General features: G+C 60.3%; 1 protein-coding gene across 1 annotated transcript; it reads right to left on the reverse strand.

Annotated features, from left to right (window-relative positions):
- Nucleotides 1-525: 525 nt before the first annotated feature.
- RASA4B (RAS p21 protein activator 4B) lies at nucleotides 526-23147 on the reverse strand. The gene is made up of 21 exons (XM_055410099.2): nucleotides 22962-23147; nucleotides 17928-17984; nucleotides 16310-16423; nucleotides 15766-15827; nucleotides 14482-14611; nucleotides 12587-12668; nucleotides 11828-11959; nucleotides 11511-11602; nucleotides 10102-10219; nucleotides 9701-9851; nucleotides 9312-9376; nucleotides 8910-9022; nucleotides 8464-8656; nucleotides 8124-8261; nucleotides 7157-7301; nucleotides 6807-6976; nucleotides 6195-6332; nucleotides 4885-5020; nucleotides 3244-3364; nucleotides 1308-1372; nucleotides 526-1212 (listed from the first exon to the last, which is right to left on the reverse strand). Exons 1-21 carry the CDS (start codon nucleotides 23024-23026, stop codon nucleotides 1091-1093), a joined length of 2409 nt encoding a protein of 802 aa, XP_055266074.2. The 5' UTR covers nucleotides 23027-23147; the 3' UTR covers nucleotides 526-1090.
- Nucleotides 23148-25637: the final 2490 nt, after the last annotated feature.

A 25637-nucleotide genomic window follows, 5' to 3' on the forward strand; every position in this document is an offset into this window, starting at 1 on the left:
GCCGAGTCAGGGGTCCTGCCTGTGAGCCGGACCCTTGGGAACTGTCCCAGGTCTGGGCTCACAGGGGAGGCTCTAATCTTGGTTGAATGAGACCCTTAAGAACGTGCTGGAAGACCCTGTCCCTCCTCTGTCTTGTTAATTACGTGGAAGGTTACTGTGTACCCAGGGAGGGACTGGGAGGAGGGCAGGGAGGTGATGACCAGGAAGTCCTGCTTGGGAAGAGGGGGTTGGCGTAAGGCACACTGACAGGGCCAGGCCACGTGGTTTGAGGTTCTGACCCGCTTCCGCGTGCAAGCCTGCTTGAAGGGCCTGTTTGGGGGCTGCAAGGAGGGGCCAGCTGGTGAGACATGTCAGGCTCCGTAGCCTGTGGGATGGAGGAGTGGGACCCAGGGGTATGGCAGGGACAGTAGGTGAGCAGAGAAAGGAAGTCCTCAGGATGGGGGGGCAGCAGAGGAGAGGCAACAGGGGTACACAGAGTCCATGCTGATGCCCGGTCCTCAGCCACCCCCACCAGCAGCCAACCCCCATCACGAGACCCCAGAGCCTCCGCAGTCACAGCAGGTTTATTGTCGGCAATAAAGCACCTCGATGCTCTCCCGGCGGGGGGGGGGTGGGGGGGGCGGTGGCACAGCCGAGGAGCGGGTGGGGTGGCGGCCGGGAGCAAAGCGGGTGCTGAGGTCCAGGCCTGGTCTCCTGGGCTCTGCGCGCCCTCCTGCTTCTCTGGGTCTGAGAAGCATCAGTCCATCTGGGAGTGGGCCACCATAAAGGGTGCCTTCTGGCTGGCTCTGCCCTGGGCAGGAGAGGAGGGGTGCAGCCTGAGGCGAGCAGTTACTATGGCAGCAGGGGCGCGGGGAGCAGCCCAGCCTTACAGAGGAGCGAGAGCAACTGAAGCTTCCTGGAGACATCAGGCGGCCGATGACTACCAAAGCCTTGTCAGCCCTGGACTTCCGGAGCCCCCGGTCCCCTGGCTCCCCCGGCCCAGGAGGGACCCGGGCCCTGCACCCCAGTTAAAGGGACTGAGGTGAAACGCTGAGAGTGCGCGGGGGTCTCCTAGCACTTGGCGGGGCACGGCGCAGCCTGCGGGGCATCCTCACGTCTGCAGCTCCAAGATGCGGCTCGGCTCCAAGGGCGGCGAGCCAGCTAAGCTGGACCTGTGGGCCTCCTGGAGGTCCCCGAGCACCTGGAGCAGCTCGACCAGCGGGTCCCCGGGGGCTGGAGGCAGACGCAGGGTCAGAGAAAAGAGGGCCCCCCGGGAGGGAGGCCCCACCCACAATGCCCGAAAGGGGGCTGGGGTGGGCGGCACCTACCTTCCCCAGGGCCTGTCGGCCCGCGGCCTGCCTCTGGGCCAGTGCTCAGCTGTCGGTGCTTCTCCCTGCGGGGGAAGACAGGGTGTGAGGCTCCCATGTCCCCACGGGACCCAGGGTGACCCCGACTGGGCCTCCTGAGCTGGAGGGGTTCCTGGGGGCAGGGGGCTGACGTTTCCAATCTACATGAAGAGATACGGCCCAGGTCTCAGCTGGCCCCCACTCACTTCCCTTGTCCCCGCTTCCAGCCCCCTCCCTTGGTCCCCCCTCACCCCCCAGCACCCCCGCAAAGACAGTTTGGAAACCAAGGCTAAGCCATGTCACTCCTGTTTCGGAGGGCCCTTGGGAAGAGGGCCAAGTGGAGCCTGAACGTCCCCTAGTGTTAACTGGCCACGGAACGAGTTTCCTTCTTTTGCAAACAGAAGACAGTGATTTTCTTCTTTCTTTTTGGCCACACTGCATAGCATGTGGGATCCTAGTTCCCAGACCTGGGGTCACACCTGTACCCACTGCTTTGGAAGCACAGGGTCTGAACCGCCAGTCCACCAGGGAAGTCCTGAGAGTGCTGTTTCAAGCGTGGCTCCTGACTAGCATTCACCAATGGCACCCTGGGCCCTCGAGTACAATCCTCTGTGCGCTTACACAGGGAAGGTGAGCGGCCTTCGTGCAGACCGTGTGCTCCTTACTGAGGAATTCTACGGGCTCAGCCCTTTGACTGTCTCTCGGATCTATTCCTGCAGAGATGTGTCCCTCTGCTGAGGTCTAACAAGCTCCTCCCCTCAGGTGACCCCAGGGGGTCCCTCTGGTCCCTTACTCCTCTGCTCATTGCCTTCTCCGAACATTTACTACAAGAAGAGAAACCCATGCTGTTTAAGCAAACAAATGTATGATAATCTGCTACAGCAGCTGCAGGAAGCTAACACAGCAGGGGGCTGTGGACAGGTGATGGGCCAGAGGCTGGAGCTCCTCGTGGGGCAGAAGTTCCGGGCAGCAGGCTGGAATGGGCGGGGGCTGGTCAGAGGCTCCGGAGGTGGGGAGGCCCTCAAGGCAGGCTGTGCTGGTTAAGAGCCCGGGCATTGGTCTCACCTGAGCCTCAGGTGGGTTGGGTTCAAATCTTGGCTCTGCTGCTTCCTGGCTTAAATGGGGGGTGGTAAGAACCCACCTGTTTCAGTAGCTGCAAAAAGTGGTTTTTAAAAAGCACCCCATGTTTTCTAAGCTGGAGCCAGGGGCTTCTCTGGTGGCTCAGGGGTAAGTAATCCGCCTGCCAAAGCAGGAGACGTGGGTTCAATCGCTGGTTGCAAATGCCTCAGAGCAACTAAGTCCGTATGCCACAACTATGGAGCCTCTGCTCGAGAGCCTGGGATCCAAAACTACAGAAGCCTACATGCCCTAGGGTCTGTGCTCCGCAACAAGAGAAGCCTCCGCAATGAGAAGCCCTCATGATGCAATTAGAGCTTGGCCCCCACTCACTGCAACTAGAGAAAAGCCTGCAAGGCAATGAAGACTCAGCACAGCAAAAAATATTTTAAAAAATAAAGTACAAAAATAAAACTAAAATAAGCTGGAGCCAGAGCTGAGAGGCTGAGGGCAGTCCCAGTGCTCTGAGGGCCCCACGGAAGTGCTGGGCAGATGAGGGGGCAGGGTCAACCGGGACGGGGATCAACCACAGCCTGACCCTGGGCTTTCACAGCCCTTGGCACCTTCATCCAAAAGAGAGCCAGTCTCGTCCTGCAGAGATCCAGGCACCCTGCCCTCCCCAGGTGTGGGTGCCCCAGGAAGGAAGGTGTGGGGGCTGGATTAGAAGGGGAGAGAACAGCCACCGTGGAGGAGCCCTGAGCTCCGATCCTGGCTCTGGCCACCCCCCGCACCCCAGCACATCCCCGGGGGCTGCCCAGGCTCTGCCGCGTGGGCCTCGCTGCCCCCGAATGGGCCTCCTCACCGCAGTGCAGCCTCCACGCCCAGCAGGTGCTGGTAGATGAGCTGAGCCTCCAGGTCGTGGTCGAGAGGGTCATTCCACTCCTGCAGGGTCACCCAGGACCGCGTCTTGTCGCAGCCCAGATCTGGGGGCAGAAGAGGGGAGGGATCGGTGGGCAGGCGCTGTGAGCGTTCACACCTGACTTCCTGGAACACGGATGGGGAAACTGAGGCCTAGAGAGGGCGAGAGGTGGACTGAGGGGCCCCCCAGTGCGGGGCTGGGCTTGGGGCACAGCCTGGGAGGTCTGGCCCAGGGCCGGTCAGTGGCACCCACACTTCAGGGGGCAGCCCCTCGTCTTCCTCCTGGTCAGCTCCTGAGCAGTAACTGACATAACTGCAGGATGTGGAAGTTGTACAGGATACAACCTAGGGTGCTGGACCACTTTCTGGAAGATTCCTGCCTGGAAGGAAGCTGGGAGCAGTCGGGAACCATAAGGTCATGGTGAGAGGAGCCAGGAGGGTTGTGCCTTGGAATGAGCTGGCTCTGCTATGTGCTGGCTTCACGACCCTGGCACAGACATCTGCCCTTGCTAAGACTCGGTCTCCCCCTCTACAGTATGCGGCTACCAGGCCCTGCCTCGTAGCGTCCTGGGGAGCCCCGCTGCGCCAGTGACGAGGGTTATCACCACAGCCTTATAGCCAGAGGCTGTAGGCCAGGCCCATCAGCCAGGGACACGCTCGTAACAAGCTGCCCCTGCTCCCTGTCAGAGCCAGGGCTGGGCCTGAGTGGGTGGGCCATCTTCTCAGGGCCTGGACCACACCGAGCTATGGGGCTCAAGGCTCGGCCCCTGCAGGCAGTGGGGGTCAAAGGGCTGAGTGTCCTCTGAGACTGGGGGGCAAGAATTTTGTAAAGCAGATACAGATAATGCAGGAAGATCTGGAACCTTCAAGAACTTTGCTGTCCAAGAAGATAGCCACTAACCGCGTGAGACCATTCATATAAAAATGAATTGAAATTAAAATAAATTCATAACTCAGCTCCTTGGCTGCACGTGCCCCATCACAAGTGCTCAACAACCGCATGTCCGCAGCTGGCACACACACAGTGTTGGGTCATATGGATACACGCCATTTCCATCATCACTGAAAGTTCTAGAAGCTTCTCTCTGCCAACCCTCTAGGGCCCAAGGCCCAGGGTATCCCCAACTCACAGCTCCAGTATCAAGCTGCCAGTGTGGTAATCTGCAAATTCAGGTGCTCTCTTCAGCCCTCTTTAGCAAGGAATCCCTAAAGCGTGTTCCTCAGAACCCTGGTTCTGCAAGAAGCTCATTCATTGGGCTGAAAAAGGGTTCCCTGGGAAAGGAGTTTGGAAAGAGCTGGACTAGATGACAGCAGATATGGGACTCTAACTCTGGCCTTCTCCAGGGTCTCTCAGACACCCACAGGCTTTGCACACACCAAGTGGCAGTTCCCAAACCACCGGGTCACAGGACCCTTTCTGCCCAGAGCACCTGCATGGCCTGGCTGGCCTCAGGAGTGTCCACAGGTGCCCAGGTGGCTCCCAGCTGGCCAGTGAGGCGGGGCTCCAGAGCCCCATGTCCCGGGCAGGGGCCTGAGGCCTATGGGGGACAGACTCAGCACTGTGGGTTTCTGGCCTGCACCCTACCTGTCTTGTCCCTCTGGTGGCAGCAGCTCCATTTGTCCCCACGAAAGATGCCAGGGTGGTAGGAGCCCAGCAGGCCGGTGTTGTTGATGCAGACCTTCCGCAGCGCAGACAGCCACTGGTTCAGCTCGTTCACGCACTACAGGGGACAAGGGGGAGGGGCCATGATGAGAGGTCACCGCCTCCAGGAAGCCCTCCGTCCTTGAAGCTGCCCTGCCTCTCAGGACTACCCAGTCTTGAGAGCTGGCTCAGCAGCTTTGGGGGAATTAGGAAAAGCTTCCCTTTCTCCAGACGCAGGCAGCCCACACCCAGCACATGGCCTGGTGAATAGAGCAAAGGCTGGATTTCAGCCCCCACTGGCCCCCTTGGCCAAGCCCCTGGGCAGTCCACAACCTGTCAATTATGTGTGGTGGCTCTGCTGTCACCGTTTTTTCCCTGTGGCTCTAGACTCTGACCCATCAGGGAGTCCTTGGGGGTCGGATGGGTCTGTGACCTCCCACCCCTGCATCCAAGACAGTCACTCTGGGGAACAAAGCACGCCCCCTCCCACTTCACCGTCCCCCTTGTTCAATGTCCCTGCTCAAATGCTGCCATCAGAGGCCCCCCCCAACCGCCCCTCCCTGCTGCACCCCACTCTGTCCCCTCCCTGTCTCTCTCAGTCTCCACTGCTAATGTCAACAAAGCACTGACTTAAAATAATGTCAAATATTTTAATCGACATTTAAAATATCTATTTACGGATCTATCTCCTTCCCTGCGATGGAAGCCCATGAAGGCAAGGACTCTGTTCTGTCTGCTGTAGTACCCCCATCACTTAGATTAGTGCCCGGAACCTAGAAAGTACTCAATGAATATTTTTTAGATGAACGAATGAATGGGTGAGTGAATGGGTTAATACATGAAGAGAAGGGGATTTGAGAGAATGACCCGCAGCCACACAAACGTGTGATTGTTATGTGTGGATACGTACACACACACACAGACACCAACTTAAGACAAGTCCCAACAAACGTACACAATGTGAAGATTCAAGACATGGTGACACACTCAGCTACGCACTGGACCACCCCGAGGCCTAAGACCTACGCGTGGGTGCCAAGGCAGGGCCACACAGACATGGGCATGGCCTCCCAGGCACCCAGACCCCAAGAGACACACCCACGGCCCTCACATCAGCTTTCACACCCACGCTGCGCCAGACACAGCAACAGGCAGTCGGAGGCTCACTCAACCTTCACTCCAGCCCACCCGGGTGGGGAGGGTTTCCCACGAGACCCCTACTGGCCGCGGGCACCCCTGCGCACGGCCCACACCTTGCACTGCAGGTAGGCAGTCTGGAGCCTGCCCACATCGTCCGTGTAGATGACCTGCATGACGTGGGAACTGCCGAAGCTTTTCTCCTCCACCTTCTCTGCTGCCCGGATGTTGGCAAGTTTGATGAGGGTGCTTTTCTAGGGGGACGGGGACAGGGCAAGGGAGGCTCAGGGTCCTAGCCGAGGTCACTCCCCCTCCTATTTCTGGGCCTCAATCTCCCCTTCTGCAGCACCAGGGGTTGGCCCTGGGGATCCAGAGGACCCACCCTCCCAGAAGCCTGCTCTGAGAGTGACCTCAGCCAGGACAGAGTATAAGCAGATGCGCCTGGACTCTTGGGGGCCTGAGCATGCCTCAGTGCCCCACCTCGCTCACACCCCTGACCAAGAAGCCAGGGCCAGACTGCAGCCGCTGCCCACCCCAGGACCCCCTAGAAAGAGGACCTTCGTCCTCATGGCTGTTAAGTCACCCTATAGCTGCCACCAGGAGCCTGCACCTGCCTGGCTTTCTTCTCTGACCCCGGCCGACCCTCAGGTGGGCTGAAGAAGGGACAGGTGCCTCCAGGGTGTTCCAACGCCTCGGAGCCCCTCTTACCCTCTGCCGCCCGTACCCACCTTGGAGATGGGGGTCTTGGCAAAACTGAGGGCCTCCGTGGTGAGGGAGAAGTGGAGCTTCTTGAAGGAGGAGGACGTGAGGGGGCCTTTGCCCTTGGTCCTATGGATGAAGAGCGGCCCCTCCTTGACCGGGGGTGCCTGCAAGCTCAGGGCCCGCTGCAGGTCCAGCTCTGCGGGCCAGGGAGGGAAGGCAACACGTGAGCCCCTGTCGGAGGGTGGGCGGGGCGGGCAAGGGCGGGGCCGGGGGCGGAGCAAACTTCAACATCGGGCTGTGGGTGGAGCCGCGAGAGGCACTGAGGTGGGCGGGGCAGGGGCGGGGTAGGGGCGGGGCCGCGCCCGGAAGGGCTCACCGTCTTTCTCCTGGATGTCCACCAGCTTGGTGATGAACTCCTTCAGCTGGGCCACGCCCTGGCTCACCGTGGGCTGCAGCGGTTCCATCCAAGCCTCCTTAGCCCTGGAAGCTGGCGTGTCCATGTTGCCCACGTTCTGGACCGCCTAGGGGTTCGACAGCAGGAAAGGCCAGACTCTGCTAGAGTCATTCGCCCGGCGATGGCCGCTCCCACCACCCCCTACCTGCACCGTCTGTTCTACTCCTACTGTAGAAATGGAGGCAGGGGCCACCCAGGCTCTGCTCAAGGGCCCACTCTGTCCCACTGGGGACCGGGGCGGGGCGGCGGGGAGGGACGGGTCACAGTTTATGGTCTTTAGGGAACTTATAGTTGGGACTGAAAGTGAAAGTGAAGTTGCTCAGTCGTGTCCAACTGTGCGACCCCATGGACTGTAGCCCACCAGACTCCTGTTTCCACGGGATTTTCCAGGCAAGAGTACTGGAGTAGGTTGCATTTCCTTCTACAGGCGATCTTCCCGACCCAGGGATCGAAGCCGGGTCTCCTGCATTGCAGGCAACACGCTTTACCATCTGAGCCACCAGGGAAGTCCATAGTTGGGGACTACTTGGGCGCAGTCTATTGACCTTCTGCGGATTTCACAGCACACTCTGCTCCACTGAGTACCCTGGCCCCAGCCTGGTGCCAGGGAGATAAGGGCAGCCTGGGAGTCGGTAGATCTAGGAGTTAGAAGGCCCTGGTTCTCCGAACAGGTGGTGCGACCAGGCCTTGGGCACCCTCCAGCTCGTGGACTTGTTCCCTTAATCCATGAGATTGGGCGACCATGAGAAAGCTATGAAGACTATGAAGTGCAGTGCCGCAGGAGGGTACCGGCGGCCTGCCACGAGGCGTTCCTAGAGTGTGAAACACAACAGGGGCCCCAGTCAAGCACCCAGCCGGGCGTCTTCCGCTAGGGTCCACAGCCCCGGACCTTGGCCAGCAGGAGCAGCGTGCGGCTGGTGCGGGCGTCCGCGTGCCGCTCTCGCAGGTGGAAGAGCTTGGGCGCCAGGATGGCAGGCGAGATGAAGCGCAAGCACAGGAAGCTGGTGACGGCGATGAAGGGCACGTTCTGGAGGGGCGCGAGAGAGTTGGGGGGCTGGACTCCGCGAGGCCTGGGCTCTTTGGACAGCTCCCCTCCCCCTCGCTCCCGCGGCCTTCCCGAGCCCGGCCCCAGCCTGGGCTTCTAACCATCAGTCAGGCCCTGCGACACCCGCCCCTTCTTTTCCCGCCACTTTCTCCCCTCCGTCCAGCCCCACCGACAGAGGGCGCACCTCGTCCTGGGGGCTGGGGAAGCGCTCGCGCACGCGCCGGAAGAGCTGGCGGAAGGTGGCCCGGACCACGGCGGGGCACGCGCGCACCGAGCGGCCGAGTGCGCTCAGCAGCGCCCCCAGGTGGGCGCGCACCGTCTGCGCGCTCTGCTCCAGCACCTCCGCCTCGGTCTGCGGGCGGTGCAGTCCAGAGCACCTGAGTGGGCCCCGGGGGCGGACCCGCCGAAAGATCGAGGTCAGCGCCTGCACCCACGACTCGGACAGGGGCGCCCGGAGACACAGGTGTAGAAAGACATCAGCCGAGACAGGGACACAGTCAACGCACAAGTGGGCAGAGCGGACGAAAGGCCGACTCAGGCAGAAAGAAACACACGCACACTTGCAGAAAGGACCTGACCCGTCCCCCTGTCCGCCCCCTCCCCATCCTCAGGGATCACCCCTGGCCTCACCCTACATCCTTGACCTCCACCTTGCTGGGATCCAGCTCCACGTACTTCTTCTCCTCAAATACCCTGTCAATGATGGGGCCCAGGACTCCGTGCAGATACCGCATCCCTGCCACCTGGGGGCCAGCGCGAGCCGCGTTGGTCTCGCCTCCCACCTCCAGCTACCGCCCTCTCTCCCCGCAGCTGGGCTCCCGGCCACCATCTGCCTGCTGTAGCCACCCAGGGTAGAACCCGGCACACACAGGGGAAGGCTGCTCAACAAACTGCAGCTACATGAATGAACGGGATTATTAGCCTTAAAGGGCCCCGGACAGGAGACAGCTGACTCAAGTTTAAGGCGCAGCTCTGTCTCTTGGCCTCTAGGAATCCTCTATAAAACAAAGGCAATACACCATGCAACCTCACCTTCAGAAAAGACTCCATGGATTTGGACGCCAGAGAATTGCTCCGGAACAGGGTGTTCGCCTCACCTACAAGCAGAGGTTCTCGTGGGCAGGGGGCTGGGAGAGTGACAAGGCTTTGGGAGGAGGATGGAGGAGCTTGGGACTGGGGGGCTCCTGCTGGCCACTCAGTAAAGAGCCTCCTGGCCACCTGTCAACTCAGCACCCCATCTCTGCCTTTTGCTTTTTCCTTTACTTCCAAATCTGACCCGTCTCCCTCCTTAACTGGACCCATCGGCCTCCTGCAGGAGGACTCCGGGATTTCTCCCCTCCAAGCATCCCTGGAGTCCTAGGCTCTTGGCCCTCCACCCCCACCCGGTGCCCTCAGACAGGCCACTCCCTCCCAGGCCTCACTGGTGCGGCTCAGCTCCAGCTGAAAGAGCAGGTCCAGGAAGTCTTTGGCCAGTCCCTGCCCCAGGAAGAGCTTGAGCAGGGTGGTGGCCACCTCCTGGCGGCACTCCGTGCTGGTCGTCTCCTCAATGAGTGAGATCAGCTGCCCTGGGCCCTGCAGAGGGCGGTGAGGAGAGGCGGGGCTGCAGGACGCACAGGGGAACCCCAACCCTTCCCTCTGAGGACCGCAGAGGACCACAGGGAAGGGGGGCCACTGTCCCAAGGGACGGAGGGGCCCTGGGCACTGGCTGGTTCCTGACCATTCTGACAACTGAGATCTTTGCTCTTCAGAGCATGTTGAGAAGGACAGGGAGGACACACCTATGGTCACTGAACCTCCCACCTTCCCCCGGGGGCCCCCTCACCTGGGTGCCCAGCTTCACCTCTCGGCACAGAAGCTGCACCAGGGGCTGGTAGCAGCTGGATGGCAGCACCGTCTCGTCCCGCAGCCGCACCTCCAGCTGCAAGGAGCCCAGGTGGCCCCTGGAACGGGCAGCCCATGACCTCTCCACCAGGGACCCAGGCTGCCCAGGGCCGGCCCCCTTCCCCACTGCCTCCGTCTTCCCTGCTGTCCCTCTGAGCCAGCTGGCCCTCCACCGGGGTTTCCTCGCACTGTCTCCCCCCACCTCCCATTCTCTGCCCCGGCTGTTCTGTTTGGAAAGCCCTTGCTGCCTCTATCCTCAGGGGAGCTCCACCCATCTTCAAGGCCTGGCTCCCTGCCACCTCGAGACTCCTGAGGACCCCAGGCTTCACCCATGTGGGCGTGCTGGGCTCCCCAGCCTTGAATTTGTCAACTCCCAGAGAACAGCTCCCATGTATATATTTTACCCTGGAAGCAAATCCCCAAGCTTCATGACAACCTGCCAGGGGAAACTGAGGCTCAGACTGGGTAAGCAACTTGCCACATTAGACCTAACTTCCAAGCTCCCCTGTTCTGACCCCTCCTGGGGAGGCTGCTGACCAAGGCTTGACAGTCCCTAAGGCCCCCCACCCCTATTGCCTGCAGGACAGCCCGGCTAAGTGACAAGTGACAAGACTGCCGTGGCTGGTTCTATGGAAATGTCTTGGAGTTGGACACAGCGGTCCACCCAACCCCTGTCCTGATGAGGGTGTGTGTGTGGGGGGGCGGTCTGGGACCTCCTGTAGACACACAGAGCTGAACCATTCGAGGTGAGGACACTGCTGTTCCTCCACTTCTGGGCTTAGTAGAGGGAAAGGGGGCCAGAGGGCTTCCTTATAGGGTTGCCAGATGCACCAAAATAAAAATACCAGGCACTCAGTTACACTGAGTATCTTAAATGTAAGTTTGTCTCATATACTTCATGGACATACACTAAAAAATCAGTTCAAGTCTTATCCAAATTCAGCTTCACCAAACATCCTGTATTTTATCTGGCAACCCCATTCCTGGAAAACTGGGGGAAGAGTGAGAGCTATGGCTCAGGGACACTGACTCAGAGCTCTGGGGACTTGAACTCGGGTCTAGGGTCTGCAGAGACACCCTTAAAGGGAAAGTATCTGAAGGCTTGTTCTAGAATCTGCCAGAAGACTGAAAGCAGGAGACTTGTACTGCCTTGGAGCTCTGAGGTCAGGGCTGAGTCCAGGACTGTCAGAAAGGGAAGAGGAGAAGGTGCTGGCCTGGTGGACAAGGGCACAGGAAATCCGGGGCCGATCACTCACCCCCAGCCGGCACACCTGCCTGCCTGCTGGAGCCGAGGCTTAGCCTCCCAGGGCCCAGACCCGCCACCCCTGCAGCCAAGCCCCAAGCACTCACTCTTCCCGCCGGCTCTTGGACTGGTCAGGCTGCAGCCGGAACCAGCCCTCCTCCCGCTGGGCCGCCCACAGTCTCTGCACGTTGAACGCCACCTGGGAGCGGGACAGGCCTTGGTTGTTGGCGGGGGAGAGGTGGGGATGACCCGAGGCTGGGATCCTCGTTTCTCTTCCTTGCCAACCACTGTTCTTTTGAGAGGGGGTACCTGCTGAGGGTCCCTGAGCACCCGGGGGGTCCCAGGCCTCCTGGGTGCCCCTCTGTGGGATGGGACAGCTGGAACGGAGGCCGGCAGGGCTGGCCTGAAGGGGCAAGGTGCTCACTTTGCCCAGGAAGTCATTGCGGCTGACAAGGTCCCAGTCCCAGGCCTCCACGCACAGCGCCTCTGCCGCCCCCTCCTCCAGCTCGAACTCAAACGTCTCGTTCCAACGTGGGTAGCATGACTTTTTCACGATCTGCCTCAAAAGAGATCACTGATCGCTGGAGGTGGGCTGACTCCACCATTCTCCCAAGGGCCACCCGAGTGCAGGGCCACCCCACACACCTCCCTTGGGTTCCCCGCAGAGGCTCTGAGGCAACAACCCCTCCTCATCTGCACAGAGGCCCAGAGATAGCAGAGGTAACGATTCCGTGTCCAAATCCCTACTCACTTCTCAAGTGGGGAACTCGAGGCCCAGAGCGGGTAAGACACTAGTCCAAGGCCACACAGCAGGCTGTCCTGAGAACCCACATCTCGACGCCCTCCCCACCAGGGCTGAGCCCCCCCACCCTGGCTGTTTCCCGGAGTTGAGAAAAAAGCAGTGTGGGCAGGGGTTGGGTTTGGCAGATTAACCCCTAGGTGGGCAGGCTGTCGCGGCCCACCCAGGCCAGGAGTGAAAGGCAGCAGAGACCACAGGAGCTGGCACCAGAAAGGTGGGACCCACCGTGCACCCTGGAAGAGGTCACCCTGCTTCCCTGAGCCTCCTCTGAGAGACTGCAGACCTCAGCTGACCTCCCCGGTGATGGTGAGAAAGGATGAGGCAGTGAGGGCCTGGGCGGGTCCCCGAGCCCCCCGGCCCGCTCCAGCCCTCCAGCCCCCTCACCGAGGTCTCCTGCGTGCGGCCGTTGTATCGCACCCGGACAAAGGGGTCAGATGCGCCATTCCTGTCCTTGGGGGCGAGGTCTCTGCAAGGGAGCAGAGCACCCACTCGTCACCCAGCCTCACCCAGGTGGACGCCCCCCACCCCACTGTGGGGTGACCCTACACCAGGCTGGAAAGGCCTGGGCGCAAGCTGGGAGGCTGTGGACAGTGTCTCTCCGTTTTCTAGATGCTGACTCCCACTGCGTTCACCCCATGGACCCCCCATGTGTTCCCTACACCAGGCTAAGGGTCCTCCAAGGCCCCTTCTGACTCCAGCCAGCGGCTGCACCTCCTCGAGCGGCAGGGATGTGAGGCGAGTGCGGCCTGGAACAGCCCGGCCCAAGGGCACATCTCACTGCCCTCCATTCCCAGGGCAAGGCTCACCTCTCTGAGCCTCGGTTTCCTCATCAAGAAAGTGGAGAAGACAATCCCTTGAATGGAGGTAAAGGGCTCCTAGAAGGCCTGTCCCCGAAATACCCCCTCCTACTTGAGGGGGGCCCCACCACCATCCTGCCCTCTCCCCGTAGCTGGTCCTTCACCAGGACCAAACCTGGCCACGGCGCCCCTGGCTTAGCACCCTCTTTGGAAGATTCACGAAGCCCACCCGTCTCCCCTTCCCCGGAAACATCATTTTCTGCTCTTTTCTGTCTTTTCCAGTTTATCCCTCTTGTGACTGCTTCTCTTTCCTCCTCAGAGCTGCCTATTAAAATTCCAGAGCGAGGCCGTGAGAATCTGCCCAGAAACAAGAGGAGAAAATGTTCTTCCTGCCTCTGCAACAAAGGCAGCTCCTTAAGGGGTCAAGAGCCAAGGACAGCAGGGGACAAGTCCCCTCACACACCAAAGGGGGGTCTGACTGACCTCTGTGGCCCCTTCGCCCCCAACCCCGTCACTTGCTAAGAGGAGGCCAGGTCATGTGTGCGTGTGTGTGAGCGTATGAGCACTCAGGTTACACACAGCCTGGCCTGGGCAAGGCTGGGGACGGAGAAGTGAGTGGGCAGAGGGGTGGATGGTCTGTGAGGATGACAGGGCGTGAGGGGAGTGACTCTAAGTCTGCCCAAGTCCAGCCCTTTTCCCCGGGGCTGGCTGTGCGTGTCCCAGCCCCAGGACACAAAATAAAGCCTGGCAGAGCCACAGGCCTCGCGTTCAGGCGCACGCCTTCCTGCAAGCGGCCAGCCACCCCGTGGGGATGCCACAGGTACCGGCCGGCTGGTGTGTCCCTCCACGGGCCGCCCCTGCTCCCACCCCGGAGGCAGGCAAGGACCCGGTGGAGGTGGGTCGGAGCCAGAAAGGAAGGTGCTTCTCACGGAGTGTGTGTGACTCACACTGAGGCCCCGACGGGACTGGAGCCTGCAGCTAAAAATACCCTGGTGGGGGCGGGGGGTTCCCTGGCACAGGTGACAGCCCCAGCTTCCCATCCAAGTCACTCTCCCTCCAGGAAGAACCCCACCCCTTCCTCTAGAGGTTTTCAGCAACTCCTTTCACCTCCCCCCCACCACCTCTACCCTACCAAGGACTCCCCGACAACCCCACAAGTCCGGCCAAGTTGACACTAAAGTTAAACTCAGGGGAAGCCAAGTCCTGGCACTGGGGCTGGACGACTGGGGAGCAGGGTCCCCTCCCCCACCACCCCCACAGCTCGAGGATGCCTGAAAGTCCAGCATCAGACCAGCATCCTTGCCCCTAAGAGACACAGCCTCCCACGGGGTCACCGGGGCAGCGTCTTCATGTCCCCAGTCCCCGCCCCCAGAGCCCGCCATCCAGGGAGGAAGCCTGGTGGCGTCAGGGAGAGGAGTCCTAGCGCCCACAGTGGGCTTCTCTAGTTTCGGAGGGCCCCCTGCCCAGCTCCCCATGGCTCACCTGGCCTCCAGCACAGAGCAGCGCAGCCTGCGGGCCCGAGTCCCCAGCACCACCTCCAGCCGCAGGTGGATCTCACCCTGCACCTCCTCATCAGGGTCGACCTCGGTCAGGTGGGCCCACCCGCTGAAACCTGAGGGGCCGCGGCTCAGCCAGGGGCCTGGCCCTTCTCCCGCAGCCCGCCCTCTGCCCCCTACCCCCTGACGCGCTGGGCTTCTGCGCGATCGCCTCGGGATCCTCTCAAGCTCCTGGGAGGCTGGGGCTGCTGACCCCAGTGGCAGGTGGGGACAATGAGGGTCAGGAGCTGAACAGCGGCAGGGTCAAAATCCAAGTCCAGTGTGGTGCCAAGCCGCATCTGGTGGCCCTGCCCTTGCCTCATCCTGGGACCGGCCTCTCTGCCTCAGTTTCCCCATCTTAAGAGACAGGGAGAGTGGGCTGCCAGGAAGAGGATGTGACAGATGGGGGTGCAACATGGGGATGGCATCACGGGGACCACTGGGCCCTGAGTGGCCAGCTGGGGCCACAAGCAGGAGAGGCCTCAGGTCTGGCAGGGGCCAAGAGGCCCCATGAGTCAGCAGCGGCCCTCCCCCTGCCCCTCCCCCTCCTCCCCCCGTCCCCGCCAGGCCTGCCGCAGCCTCAGGAATGGGAGCAGGTGTGTGCTGAGAAGGCCCCTCGGGAGTCACGGGGGCTCAGGCCAGCAGAGCATGAAGCACCTCTGAGCTCCTGGTCTGAACCTCCACCGGCAGATGGTGACTCAGCCTGGAGGAGGCGGCACCAGGTCACATGGCCAGGCTGGGGCAGGGCTGACCCCTCCAAACAATGTCAGTGTCCCCCCGAATCCTCCAGGGGCTCTCTAGCCACGCCCTGCTCCAGGCCAACCCTCTAGACTTAGGACACTGGGAACCAGGCTGAGGAAACCTGGTGGGGTACACAGCCAGCCAGACTGGGAGGAGGGGACCCCACTCCTTGACAATGGAGCATAAAGAGGCCCCTTCCTCTGCGTGCAGAGGTCTCAGATCTCACCACTAGCAGCCCCTCATCGCCCTGGGGGGATGTGGTCCCAACTAGGGGGGCAGAATGGTCCCAGCCACGGGGCAGAAACCAGGGAACAGGTGATGGAGAGGGCCACAGGCCCTTCTGGGGAGGGCAGTGATGACTTTCCTGAGCACAGGGGACTGAAGGATCCCAGAGGAAGGTCTCAGCGTGGGGGATGGGCCGGGGACTGGGCAGACCAGTGTGGGGGAGGGCAGGGGACGAGAAGGCGTGGCCTCCCTCCTGGGGTCTTACCTTTAGGGTGAGCGGCCAGCATGTCCCTGGTAAGGCAGACCTTCCCGATGACATCATCCCGGCTGGAGGGTGGAGAGGGAGCCCGAGTTGGGCAGGGCTGGTGCAGAGCCGGAGACCCCCATCCCCACCCCCTTTAGGGCCCCTCTTGGGAGCAGGGAGGCTGACACCACGGACACGACACTTACAGGACCCTACACGGAGAAAGACCCGTGACCCTCTGGCAGGCCCTCTCGGGGGTATGTGTCTGCACGTGGACTTAAGCATGTGCCCACCTACACGCCCGGCTCTTCTCTCCGGGTGCCTGTTTCCAAGCTCACATCCCTATGCACACACAGCCCAGCACACACACGCATGCGTGGTGGGGTGTGAGCATAGTGAACCCACACACACGGACACAGGCGCTGCACATCCAAGCCCTGAGCCCTGCAGGTCCCCTGGGCTCCCCCTCCTTGCAGGCTGTAGAGGAGGCAGAGTGACCCGCAGTCCCAGAGAGGGAGTGGGGGGCGGGGTCTGGGCCCCAGATGGGGAGCAGGGTTCCACCCACCTGAGTGCATCCTCATCCATAACGTAGAAGGCCACCGAGTGGAAGGTGGGTGGCAGGTGCACCTGGTACTCCTCGCCCCAGAAGGGGCACAGGGTCTTCCACACAGTGGCCGTCCTGCAGAGACGACCCTCAGCACCACCCCAGACCTCGGGTTGAGACAAGACGGTAGGCGCTGCGGGGCTCAAGCCCACCCGTCCCCATATCCCCCTTCGTTTCCCAGAGTGACTGCTCTGCTGGGTGATGATCCTCCCTGTCCCTCCATCTTCTGCCACCCATCATCCCCTCCTGACCATGCCCTCTCCCCTGGCTGGGGCACTGGCTGCATCTATCAGGCCATTTTCCATTTGGGGAAACTGAGGCCAGAATTGGCAGTCGCTGGCCTCAGGTCACACAGCAGGACAACGGCAGAGCCAGGACTGGAAGCCTAGCTTCCCAGCATCCACTGGCTCCTGATGTTGAAGAGACTCGCTGAGGGTAGAGGCAGGGGGATGGCCAAGCTGACTCTGGGGACAGACGGTCCTCCTGGGGGGGACCTGAGAGCCAAGGTCTGGAGCCTGCCCCACCAAGCCAGCTCTGGTTCACCCCAGGGCAGAACCCTCAACTCATAGGGCTCCAGACACTTCCTTGGTGGTCCAGCGGTTAAGACTCAATGCTCCCACTGCAGGGGGCGTGGTGAGTTTCATCCCTAGTCGTGGAACTAAGATCCCGCATGCTGTGCGGTGTAACCAAAATAACCCCCCCAAAACTCCTAGGGCTCAGCAGGGTAAGCTGAAACCCTCCAAGGACCTTGATGAAGGCTCAGGGAATCACCTTCATCCCAACCACTTCTTGGACAGGCCACTTGAACTCTGGGGCCCTGATTTCCCTTTCTGTCCTTGAGACGACCCGAGCAGTCAGGCATCTCCCCACCCTGCTCCCCCCATCCCCCACAGTGTCCATGCTCTGACGAGAATCTGGAAACAGACATGCTGTTTGCAGGTGGGAAGCACTGTGGGGCTGACGTGATGGCCTTGGCTATTGATCAGCAGTGGGCACCCCAGTGGGCAGAAGACTGGAGCGGCTCTGGCCGCTTTGGAGGCAAAGGCCTTCGTGGGAGAGAGCACCAGACAGCAAAGACCCTGCCCAGGATCATGGGGCCCACGGGAAAAGGGATGCAGCACAGGGGAAGTGGCCGTTCTGAGCAAGTTAGCTTTTTTTTTAAAATGGGATATGATGCTGTTGTATGGAGCTCAAGGTAAGTATTAAACGGGCTGCAAAAGGTTTAGCATAGGGCCTGGCAGAGTCCATCCTCCCTGAGTGACAGCTGTGGTTACCAGCCACTATACTCTGGCCCTTTGGCCAGTTGTAAAGTTGTCAAGAAGAACAGAGTGGGTGGGAGGCCCTTGGCTGAGCGCCCAGCCCACAGTAGATAATCCCTCTATGGGCGTTAAGGTCAGTAATTAGCAAGGCTAGTCGGTCTTTTCTCACCTCCCAGCAGGCTGTCAGGGCCTAATGGGCCCCAAGAAATCAGAAGCTCCAAACCCTGGCCATCTCCAAGCGAATTTCACACGCCCTTAGATGCGAGAGTTGGGGGGCGGGGCAGGAGGAGTGGGCGGGGCGGGCGGGGCGGGGGCGGTACCTGATAATGGGCTCGTTGTCCACCTTCACGATGCAGTAGGGGTCGCTGCTGCCGGTGCTGCGAGAGAGGGGAGGGACTGATGGGGGTGGGCGGGCCATGGGCATCCCTCCCCCCACCCCAGGAAAAAGGACAGTCCTGGCTGGGACCCAAAGACTACTCAGACTCAAAAGTGTGCCCCTACTCTTGGTCTGGGAGGGGCCTGGTGAGGCAAAGGCAGGAACCTGCACCAAGGCTCCCAGGCCACTGCTTCTCCAGCTCAGGACAGGTCACTTCTCCTTCCTGCCGGCTCCCACAGCCCCCAACCCTGCCTCGTCCAGGGAAGGGCAGAAACAAGTCACAAAAGCCCCTCCACCACGTCAGCCTCTCCTCTGAGCCTCGGTTCCTGCTGTTCCTTCTGCCTGGACTGCCCTCCCACTCCTCCCAAGACCCCTTCCCAGCCCCCTCCTCTGAGAGCCCGCACCTGTCCCAGAGGCTGAGAGTAAGGTCTCCCCTCCCATCCCAGCACTGCTAGTGATGTACTGTCATCAACCGCCTCCTCTGCCTGACTATTTCCTGAGAGTAGGGACCACTTCTGTGCTGACAGGGCTTGGCACAAGACGGGGTCCCCGTGAGTGTCTGTTGAGCGGAATGAATGAACGGACAGCCATCAGGCTCAAGCTCCCAGCCACCCGAGAAAGAATAAATAGGGAAGACAAGCCAGGATGGCTTGGTTCCTCCTGTCTCTGTTGGCGGGGGATTCCTGGGGTTCAGGGCAGCCCTGGCCAGGCCCAGGGTCACTCCTGAGCAAGAAGCAGGAGTGGGCTTTCTCCAGGAATGCCCTTCAGGTCTGCGACCCATAAAAAGGAAGGAGATTTGCATGTTGGAGGTTGGGGAATTCCAAGCCCAGCTTCCCTACTCAAAAGGGGATCTTCCTGCAGAGGAAGCTACTGGAGACAAAGGTTCTCCTGACACTGATGGGAATTGTCTCCCAAGACTCAGTCCCTCCTCCCCATAGACTGGGACCTGTAACGCCAGCTCACAGGGTAGCTGACCTGATGTGAGGGCCAGCCCACAGACTGTGTTTAGTAAAGGTTAGCACCGCCCTGGACTCTCTGATCTTCTGTTTGTAACCCTCCCCCATTGTTCAAGAGCCCTGCCCCCTGGTTGGGAAACTAAGATTCCACTTGCCTCGGAGCAACTAAGCAAGGCAACTACTGAGCCAAAACAGGAGTCCATGCACTGCAGCTAGAGAAGATCCCATGTGCTGCAATTTAGACGATGCAACCAAATAAATAAGTAAATATTTTTGTAAAAAAACAGTGGGCATTTAAGGACCTGAGCCCAACAGTGGTCCCTGGCCAGCTGTTGGGACTTGTGCTCTCTGCCCTGATGAGGCCCTTGGGCTAGGCCCCTTCCCACTTCTTCCCCAAACCACTCACTGCTGCTGCTGGCCCAGCCTGGCTACTTGCGGGGCCTCTATATTTAGGGCCTTGGCAGTTTCCAGGCTGTAGAAGGGGGAGGATCAGGGCAAATCCTGAAATAGCCCCGGGACTGTCCCCAGGGCCGCTGGGCAAGGGAGCCAGCGGGTCACCGGTCACCATGAGACTCAGCTCCTCTCTGGTTGGCCCAGGCACCTGAAGGTGGGGAGGAAGTAGGACAGAACTTGGCGGGCTCTGGAAGCTGTTTGGGGAGCACTGGTGGGCCCAGTGCTCTTAAGGGGGCTAAAAACCCACGAGTGGAAGTGGCAGGGAGGCGGGTGGCCACTGTGTGATGACCGCCCCTCCTCCGAACTGTCTTAGTCAAGATGGGTCACCAAGAATGAAGGCAAGCTCCCTGTCCTCAGAGGCATCCAAGTGCCAGCTGGAAGGGATGTTGCTCGTGAGTCAGGCTTGGGGCTCATGAGGCCCAGGGGTGCAGGTTCACCACCATCACCCCCGCCTCCAGCACTCAGGGAGGGCCTCCTGAGATTTCTGAACCCCTGCCATGCCTGAGACAAATGCTTTGCATGGCATTTGCGAGGCTGGATCCCCACTGAGCCCCACAGCAAGCTTGCAACCTGGGTTCAGATAGGACGCTTGGCCTGTCAGCACAAGAGTGGGTTTGACTCCTGACTTCTCTCCCTACTGGCTGTGTGGCATTGGCAAAGGACTTCCACATCCTGAGCCTCAGTTTCCCCATCTACAAACATTTGTTGAAGAATTTGTTGGAGCAGTGTTCGGTCGCTCATCTGTGTCTGACTCTTTGTGGCCCCATGAGTGGCAGCACGCCAGGCTTCCCTGTCCTTCACCATCTCCCAGGGTTTGCTCAGATTCATGTCTATTGAGTCAGTGATGCCATCCGAACATCTCATCCTCTGTCACCCCCTTCTCCTCTTGCCCTCAATCTTTCCCAGCATCAGGGCCTTTTCCAATGATCAGCTGTATAAGTAGATATGAGATGACTCATTAGAAAAGACCCTGATGCTGGGAAAGGTTGAAGGCAAGAGGAGAAGCAGGCAGCAGAGGATGAGATGGTTGGATGGCATCACTGACTTAATGGACGTGAATTTGAGCAGACTCTGGGAGACAGTGAAGGACAGGGAAGCCTGGCGTGCTGCAGTCCATGGGGTCGCAAAGAGCTGGACACGACTTGGCGACTGAACAAAGAGGATTGCATGGGAAAGGTCCTCAAGACATCTGAATCTCCTCTACTGTGGACCAGGTGTCCCTGAGGGCACCGAGAATGCCAAGACGAATGAGTCATGGTTCCTGTGCTCAGAATCACGTGGCACGGGCAGCCCACGAAGAGCAACTGGTACCAAGGGCTTCATCCTAACTCCAGCTGACCCAAAGTGCTACAGGGCAAGGAGCCCTGCCCAAGGGCACCAGGGAAAGCTCTGGAGGGAAGCAGAAGTTTGGAAGGGGTCCTGAAGGATGCATAGGAGTTTTCCAGCGGCCCCTGAAGGGAAGTGCTTGAAGACGGAAGACACACATGTGCAAGAGCAGGGCAGTGGAGACCAACAGCCCAAATGTGAGGGCCTGAGGTGGCACGGGTTCACAGCTGGATCTGAGATGGTTGATGAGTCAGAGCTGCCTATACCAGCCACTATGGCGAAGACAGACCAAAGGAGGGGAGGGAGGGGAGTTCACTGGAGGGCAGGGCAAGCAAAGAGATTCTGGAGGCAGAACCCACAGAACTTGGTGACCCCTCCCCTGGGGGTGGAGGCACCTGCCGAGGAGTCCCTCACCTGCCCAGAGGCAGGGCTGGGCTGGGGAACTGGGCATCAGGGCTCCCAGGTAGGCAGAGTGCACAGTTTCACTGCCTTCAGCTGCTAAGAGCCTGGAGTCAGGCACTAGGGCCAACGCTGCCGGGATGGGGAGGGAGGCGACAGACGGAGGGGCTGCACCTCCCAGCCACCACCAGCCGGAGGAGGCCAAGCTGACCTAGATACCGGTGCCAGCAGGGTGGGGGGTGGGCGGGTGCTTGGAGGCTGGGCCTGGAGACCGAGACCCTTCTCAGAGCTCATGTGCCTCCCCACCCGAGAGACCACATTCACAGCTCCAGCTCCCCTCCCTCACACAGCCAAACGCACCTTAACACAGCTGGCCCAGCACCCTCCCTCACCCATCGCCATGGCAACTGCTGAGCCTGGCCTCCTCAGGCCCAGGGGGCCTTGAACTGGAACTGCTCGTGGCGCTAAGCGTGCTGGGAAACTCACGGGGACCACTGTGCGCACGAGGGGGTGCCTGAGCCCCCTCCTCCTGCACCCCACTCCCAGGTCCGCCCCCTCTCTGCATCCCGGCACCCGCTGAGGAGCCCAGGGGTGGGGAGGCTGCCGGCCAGCAGACTTTGGACCCTAGGCTGCCTCTGGGCTCCCCCGCCCCCGCCCCTCCTCCAGGCAGCCAGGCCCCTCAGGCTTCATACTTTCCATCACCCTCCACCGAGAGGGATTTCCACCTCCAGTTTACAGCGGGGAAACTGAGACTTGGTGGATAATGAGCCACCTCTCAGAGGTTAAAGCGTCTGCCTCCAATGCGGGAGACTCGGGTTCGATCCCTGGGTCGGGAAGATCCCCTGGAGAAGGAAACGGTAACCCACTCCAGTATTCTTGCCTGGAGAATCCCATGGACGGAGAAGCCTGGTAGGCTACAGTCCACGGGGTCGCATAGAGTCGGACACGACTGAGCGATGGAAGGGAACGGAAGGTTCATAGGAGGTAGGCGGCAATGGGATCAAACAGCTCAGCTCTGGCATCTACTGAGAAGGGTGGAGGGAGGGAGGGGGGTAGGGGGGGTGTGCTTTGGAAACCTCAAATCTGGCCAGGGGCCAGGGAAAGACCTAAATGTCAGTGCTCCTAGATGTCCTAGGAGCCCTAGGATTAAGACCTTCCTCTGCCACCTGGGGCCAGCATTTCCCTGTTCTCAGAGCCTCCGTTTCCCCATCTGTAAAATGGACCAGTGACAGTGGCCTTGCTGGGTGGTTTTAAGGGTTAAAGGCTGCTCCTCAGGCAAAGCTGAGGACACAAGAACAGCGACTCCCCAGCCACCCCATCCAGCACAGATCCTGCCACTTGACCAATAAGTCTACTCTTCCTTCCCTTTTCAAAGGCACAGCAGGAAGCCCCAGGGCATTTCGGGTGCATACTGCCAGGAACTAAGTGTTCCAGAATTACTGAGGAAGACCCTACTTTTTCAGGGGGGCACTCCACCCCCTCCAGCCACACCCCCCGCAGTGCACAGAGACAACTCCTTTTCATGTCTCCCCCATGCCAGCTCCAGTTCTATCAAAGCCCCTTCCGCGTGTGGGCCGCCGTCTTCCCGTTCACTGAAGGCCCCTATAGACCCCCCGCCCCCTCCCCAGTCCTGGGTCCTTCCCTGTCATCCCCCTTCCGGTGTTCCAAGCAAATCTCACTGTCCCCATTTCCCCGCCTGTCTCCCACCGCAGCCGCACTCGCCACACCCTCGCCACCACTGCTCTACTTGTGGGCGGGCCGTGCAGACCCCAGAAAGGTCAGGCGGGCATAAGGGGCAGCACCCCTCCTGGAAAGTTGGGGTTCCCATCCCCAGCCTTGCTCACATGTCCTTGGCGGGCAGGTTCTTCCCCTCCACGATGCGGATGGACAGCGAGCTGCGCTTGGCCATCGCGGGTCCACGACGCGGGGTCCTTGGCCAGGGGAGCCGGACGCCAGGTTCCCGTGCAGCGGCTGGCAGGCGGGCGGGCGCTGGACTGGGCGCAGGAGAGGGGCGGGCCCCGCGGGGCCGGGGAGGTAAACGCGGGGGCGGGGGAATCTCGTCCACTTCATTCACCCCCGCCCCCGCCCCACGTGCGGGGACACAGCGCCCGGACGGGCCAATCGGCGGCCGGGGCTCCCCAGGGTGGGCGGGGCCGGCTCGAGCCGCGGCGCTCATTGGGCACCTGAAGCAGTGTGGGGGCGGGGCCTGCCCCGGGCGGGGGCGGGCGCTGGTTGGTCCCAGCTCGCGGGGTGGAGCGGAGGGGCCAGGGGCGCCCCCCTAGGCGAGTGGAGACCCAAGGCCCCAGGTGAAGTGCGCCAGGACCCGCGTGGGCCACGGGCGTGGTCCGAGTGCCTGTACCCAGGCGTTCGAGGGTGTGGGCCCGAGTGTGCGCTGGGAGGCGTGAGCAAGCGCGGGGATGCGCGGGTGGGAGCGAGCGAGGAGGACAGCGCTGGTGCCCGGAGGCTGACTTGGGGTGGCCCCTGCAAAGGTGTAAGTTGAACGAATGAACGATCGGATGAATTTAGCAAACAGGCGTGTTGGTGTTAGAGCCGCGGGAACCCAGAAGGAGGTGAAGCGGGGCAACTCAAACGTCCCGGGGATCCAGAGGTGTGGGGATTAGTCTGAAAGAGCCGGATTATTTGGGGAACCTACTTGGGAGAAGGGGGCTTCCTCAGTTGTCATCTCGTTTTCGCCTTTTACATGCCTGGAGTGGGAGACTGGATGAGTCGCTCAGGTTCACAGAGGGAAAATTATGTGTTGGAAGGTCACACAGTTGGCCCCTGGTGGGGCTAGGCTAGGCCTCCCCAGAACTTTGGGCCTGACTGGGGACATTTCCACGCGGGCAGGATCCTTCTCTGAGACTCGGTGTGCCCCTTCCCAAGTCTAGACGTCACAATCAGGGTCTGGCACAGTGGCAACTGGCCCTGGCAGCTGACTCGGGGTGGGGTGTGGGTAGGTGGGAGAGGTATTACCCCAAACATGACTGCAGACTTGGATCCCCACCCCAGCCCCACCACTCCCTTGCTGGGTGATGCTGGATGGCTTCCTAGACCTCTCTGAGCTGGTTTCATTCCATCACCTGCAAAGAGGGAGCACTGACACCCACCAAAAGCACACACTATGTATGGGGGTGCCCAGCAGGTTCTATTTTCTGTTACATTTTGTCTTTCCCTCTTTTGTTATTTATACACTTACAAGCATGCTTTACCGAATTCAGAAGGCATTGAAGGTTTACAGTACCTTCAGTGAAAAGTCCGTCTCTTCTCTCCCAGCCACACAAATTCCTTCCTCCGAGGCACCCACTAGTCCTGACACCTTGTACGTCCTTTTGGACTCAGTCTCTGCCTACAGCGCATCAGCAGACATGTATTTTGTTTTCCTTTTTATACCCAAATAATAGCTTAGTGGTTACTCTGAGAGTTTCACTTATTCTGTTTCAGGGAGCCGTGCATATCTGTACACAAAAAGCATCCTTGTTCTCTTGGCCGCTTACCCAGTTTTCCTTCGTGTGGAGGTCCATCCGTCATATCTTCGATGTCCCCTGTCAGTGGATGAGCAGGGTGTCACCGTCATTTGCTTTCACCAAACAACTGCATGGCTCACACGTCATTTTGCACGTGAGCACACGTAGCAGCCGAGAATGAATTCCTAGAAATGGAATCCTGGGGCCAGAAGATGTCTGTGGTCAGGACTTCCGCGGGATTTGCCGGACTTCGTGTTGTGGTGGTGGTTCTGGTGTGCACAGCCATCGGCATACAGCAGAGTGCCAGCCCCTCATGCCCTCGCCGGCGTGCTGGTTATCAGTCTGCCATCTTTGGTCAGCAGGGACAGGGTGGTTTCTCAGGGTACCTAGGGCTATTTTTTCAGGTAGTTTATCAGGCCATTATCAGTCATCCTCAATTGCCCCCTCTGACTGGGCATCCCTCAGGCTTGTTCCCTCAACGCTGGGTTTGGACCAGACCATCTGGGGAATGAGAAGAGCTATGTTGGCTTCTTGGTAGACTGGGGACTCACTGCCCCCCAACCAGGCTGTACTGAGGCTTGGTTGGTGGGTGATGGGCAGGGAGGGTCACTGCCAAGTCTAGAGTTTGGTGTTGCTGCAGGGACATTCTCTTCGCCTGGATGGGAGACACACCCCAAAGCCAAGCCAAGAAAGCCCAGGCTTCAGGACCCAGTCCTTGCTAACCTCCCGTGCTCCGCAGCTTTGTTGTTTAGTCACTCAGTCATGTCTGACTTTTTGCGACCGCGTGGAGTGCAGCACGCCAGGCTTCCCTGTCCTTCAGTGTCTCCTGGAGTTTGCTCAAACTCATGTCTATCGAGTCGATGATGCCATCCAACCATCTCATCCTCTGCCGCCCCTTTCTCCTCCTGCCCTCAATCGTACCGACTGCAAAGGCAGCTCTGTCCATCGTCAAACTATTCCAGCAGTGAGCACGGCCTGGACCCCCACTCCCTGAGCTGCCACAGTGGTCCTTGGGGCCTAAACCGTCACTGCTCTCCCCAGAGCCTTTAGCCTACT

The sequence above is a fragment of the Moschus berezovskii genome, chromosome 27 (genome assembly GCF_049115385.1).
Source record: "Moschus berezovskii isolate FMDL1 chromosome 27, NW_MosBer_1.0, whole genome shotgun sequence".
NCBI lineage: Eukaryota > Metazoa > Chordata > Mammalia > Artiodactyla > Moschidae > Moschus > Moschus berezovskii.